The 3,518-nt window shown below is 37.6% G+C and overlaps 1 protein-coding gene across 1 annotated transcript in view; it reads left to right on the forward strand.

Moving 5' to 3' along the window:
* The window catches only part of HAUS6 (HAUS augmin-like complex, subunit 6), a 44,418-nt gene that overhangs the window by 7,800 nt on the left and 33,100 nt on the right, over positions 1-3,518 (forward strand). Inside the window, exon 3 of the mRNA XM_005869590.2 lies at positions 2,112-2,190. Coding sequence (XP_005869652.1) covers positions 2,112-2,190 — 79 coding nt within the window. The remainder of the gene's footprint in view (positions 1-2,111; positions 2,191-3,518) is intronic.

A 3,518-nucleotide genomic window follows, 5' to 3' on the forward strand; every position in this document is an offset into this window, starting at 1 on the left:
ATATATTTTTTTTTTTAATATGTTTTATTGATTTTTTACAGAGAGGAAGGTAGTGGGATAGAGAGTTAGAAACATCAATGAGAGAGAAACATTGATCAGCTGCCTCCTGCACACTCCCCACTGGGCATGTGCGCACAACCAAGGCACATGCCCTTGGCCGGAATTGAACCCGGGACCCTTGAGTCCGAAGGCCGACGCTCTATCCACTGAGCCAAACCGGTTAGGGCTTTAATATATTTTTATTGACTTCAGAAAGGAAGAAAAAGGGAGAGAGGGAGAGAGAGAATCATGGATCAGCTGCCTCCCACAAGTCCCCCACTGGGGATCGAGCCCACAACCCAGGCATGTGCCCTTGACCGGAATTGAACCTGGGACCTTTCAGTTTGCAGGCTGACGCTCTATCCACTGAATCAAACTGGCTAGGGCTTCATAGTCTTAATTATTAGGCAAAACAATGAACTGGTACCAATTTATATATTCAGTTTTGCTTACTTTTTTCTTTTTGTTAATTACCCCCTGCCTTATTCCTTTTATTGTAGGCACTGTTATTTGTTTTGTCTATTTTTACTTTCCAAGTTTCTGTAAATCCTTATTATTTTTGTTACTGATATATATATATCTTAAAGTGTCAAGTGCTATAAGCAAAAATAATTTCTACTAAGTTTAGCCTATCTCTATATATAAAAGGCTAATATGCTAAGTGTTTGACCGTTCAACTGGTAGCTATGATGCGCACTGACCACTGGGGGCAGACGCTCAATGCACAGGCATGGAAACATGGAACATACTGATGAATCTCAGAAGGAAGGGTCTGGGGGGAGGGCGGGAAGAGATTAATCCAAGATCTTATATGTATACTAGAGGCCCCTTGGCCTGGCCTGTGTCCTCTTGCAATCCGGGACCCCTCAGGGAAACCACTGGTGCACAAATCCATCCACTGGGCCTCTAGTTGTTATATAGTGTTGAATATTAAATAGTTTAGGAAGGAGATAAAAATGTGAATACCCACTAGCCTTGGTTCCAAGTTATTTTGCATGTGATTTAGGTTTCTTTTGTCAGAAAAAGTGTTCACATTTGTTTCAGTGTTTATATTCTGTCATCATCAACATAAAAAAGCAATAAGTAAGTAGTACATTGTTTAGGGCATTGTTTCATTTTTGATAATTTTTTCTTAATATTTTGTCTTCAGTTAAGGTTATGAATGATCAGGAGAACAGATATATTTGAAACTTTTTTTGGAAATTTTTATCATTATGATATAGGGCTTCCTCTGTTCAAAACAGACTTTCTGATTCCTCCCTCCAATTACAAACAAAACAAAGCTCATTTTAAACAATTCAGAAAATACAGAAAAATGTAATGAAGGATGTAGAAATTATTCCTAAACCCACCAACCAGAGAATACCTGTTGACATTCCAGCCTTTCAATCTTTTTTCTATGCATACTAATTTTTTCTATTAATATAGAACGTATGATATGCTATAGAAATTAAAAAAAACAAACAAACATGGGGTCCTAAAATACCTCAGAATAAAAATTTAGATAAAATTGATTGTTAGGGGAAAGCAGTAGGTAAATTTAAGTCTGTTAGTTTTTAACTAAAACACTGGCAAAGCTTTTCTTTTTTAATAATTTTTTATCTTTTTTAGCCACAAAACAGTAGTACCCACTGACTGTAATATAGATTATCTTTTGGAGTCAGAAGCTCTCATGGCATTTCTTCTCATGTGGTCTTCACGTGTAACCATTGATATTTCTCTTTTGTTTCTAGGCTTAACATACTAACTTACTTATATCTTCTTTATGTGTTAGTCCAGTAATCCATTGAGAGTATTCTCATCTTTAGCTGATTTTTAGTAATAATAAGAGTGATTAATTCCTTCATTTAATATATATATTTATTGGTTATTCACACGAAACTGAACTCAACCCCATAGATATTTATAAAGAAAAAGACCCACTTTATCACAGGTTGGTGTCTCTCATTAGTTGAAATCTATGAATGCTAGCCTTGATTCATTTAGCATTATTGTTTTTAGTATGGGAGAGAAATTTTTGTTGAGTTGTCTTTTTGTTCGTAATTCTAATGATTTTATTTTTTGTTTTTAAGAGTTTGTTGGCCTCCATTTGACCAAAAAAGTGATACTGAATTCCGGAAACTTTGCTGTGAATGGTTAAAAAAAATTTCTGTAAGTATTCTCTTTCTGGAAAATGAAAACTTTAAGAGGTTAAAAAATACATTAGTTTTTTTTTCTGGCTTTCTTGAGGTACAGTTGTATCTTTTGTAGAGGTGAAAAAAATATATTGTGTTTTCTTTTTTTAAAGTTGATTTCAGAGAGAGGAAGGGAGAGGGAGATAGAGATAGAAATTTCTCCAAATGTTTGCTTATTTGTTTATTTTGAAAGAGCTTCTCAGATGTTTTGGACATTGGCCGCATATTGAGAACCACGAATTAGATCATTTCAACAACCTCCCAACTTGGCATTCTGGTGGTTGAGTTCCTACTGTTGTCCTGCCAGCCTTGGTTATGCCCACTTCATAGGAACAGGTCAGCGCTTGGCCTGAGAGTAGAGGCATCATCATGACCACAATTGAATGAAAAAAAAAAAAAGGCATCAGTATCAATAGCTTGGAGGGGCTGTAGCAAGCAGGGTCAGACAGATTTCTTAATGCCTTCATAAAGCTTGATGTGTGTTTTTTTCTCGTGTCCATCTGATTTGATCTAATAGCCAGGACAAGGACCAACTGCTTACCTGGGCTTGCACAGGGCAGCAGTTTGCTCCTCATTAATCTGAAAGCTTCTAAAACAAGAAGAGAGAAGGAGAGCAAAGAAGGTAATCTTGGCATAGGTCCAGGGGAAAAGCAGTCTGGCTGAAACCTTTCAGTTCCCTTGGCCAGGAAGCAGCAATCTACGTAAACAGGAAGTTGAGAAGGTTGGGGGAGAGGGCAGTGGTTAGTTGGTGAGAACAAGAGCTGACGCCAGATCCGCGTAAGCGGTTACATGCAAAAGAGATTCCGATACAGGCCCAGACTTTGCATGTTAACCAGCCCCGCTCACTCTGGAGGCCTTCTTTCATCAGGGTTGCTCTATGTGGTATGTGCTGGGCCCTGTTCTTACATGGATAAATCTTTGAGCACCTGCCCTTTTTTTGTCAGTTGTCTGCTTAGGGTAGTTTTACTTTATCTCATTTAATAATCTAAACATTTTGTGAGAATGGGTTTACTATTTCCATGTTTTTAGGTAAGAAAACTAGCTCAGAGAGATTGTTACCTTGCCCAAATTCATTTACATTATACCAGTATACAGCACTTTTGAAAACTGTCTCCTTTCTGTAAAAGTGACTATTAAGCATATAACCTATTAGAAAGGGGGTGCATGTGTTTTCCAAGGGTACCATAACAAATTACCACAAACCTGCTGGCGTAAAATAGCAAATCCATTTTGTCATCATTCTGGAGGCCAGAAGTCTGAAATCAAGGTGTTGGCAGGTGACACTACTTCGGAAGGCTCTAGGGG

Source organism: Myotis brandtii, unplaced genomic scaffold (assembly GCF_000412655.1).
Source record: "Myotis brandtii unplaced genomic scaffold, ASM41265v1 scaffold30, whole genome shotgun sequence".
Classification (NCBI taxonomy): Eukaryota; Metazoa; Chordata; class Mammalia; order Chiroptera; family Vespertilionidae; genus Myotis; species Myotis brandtii.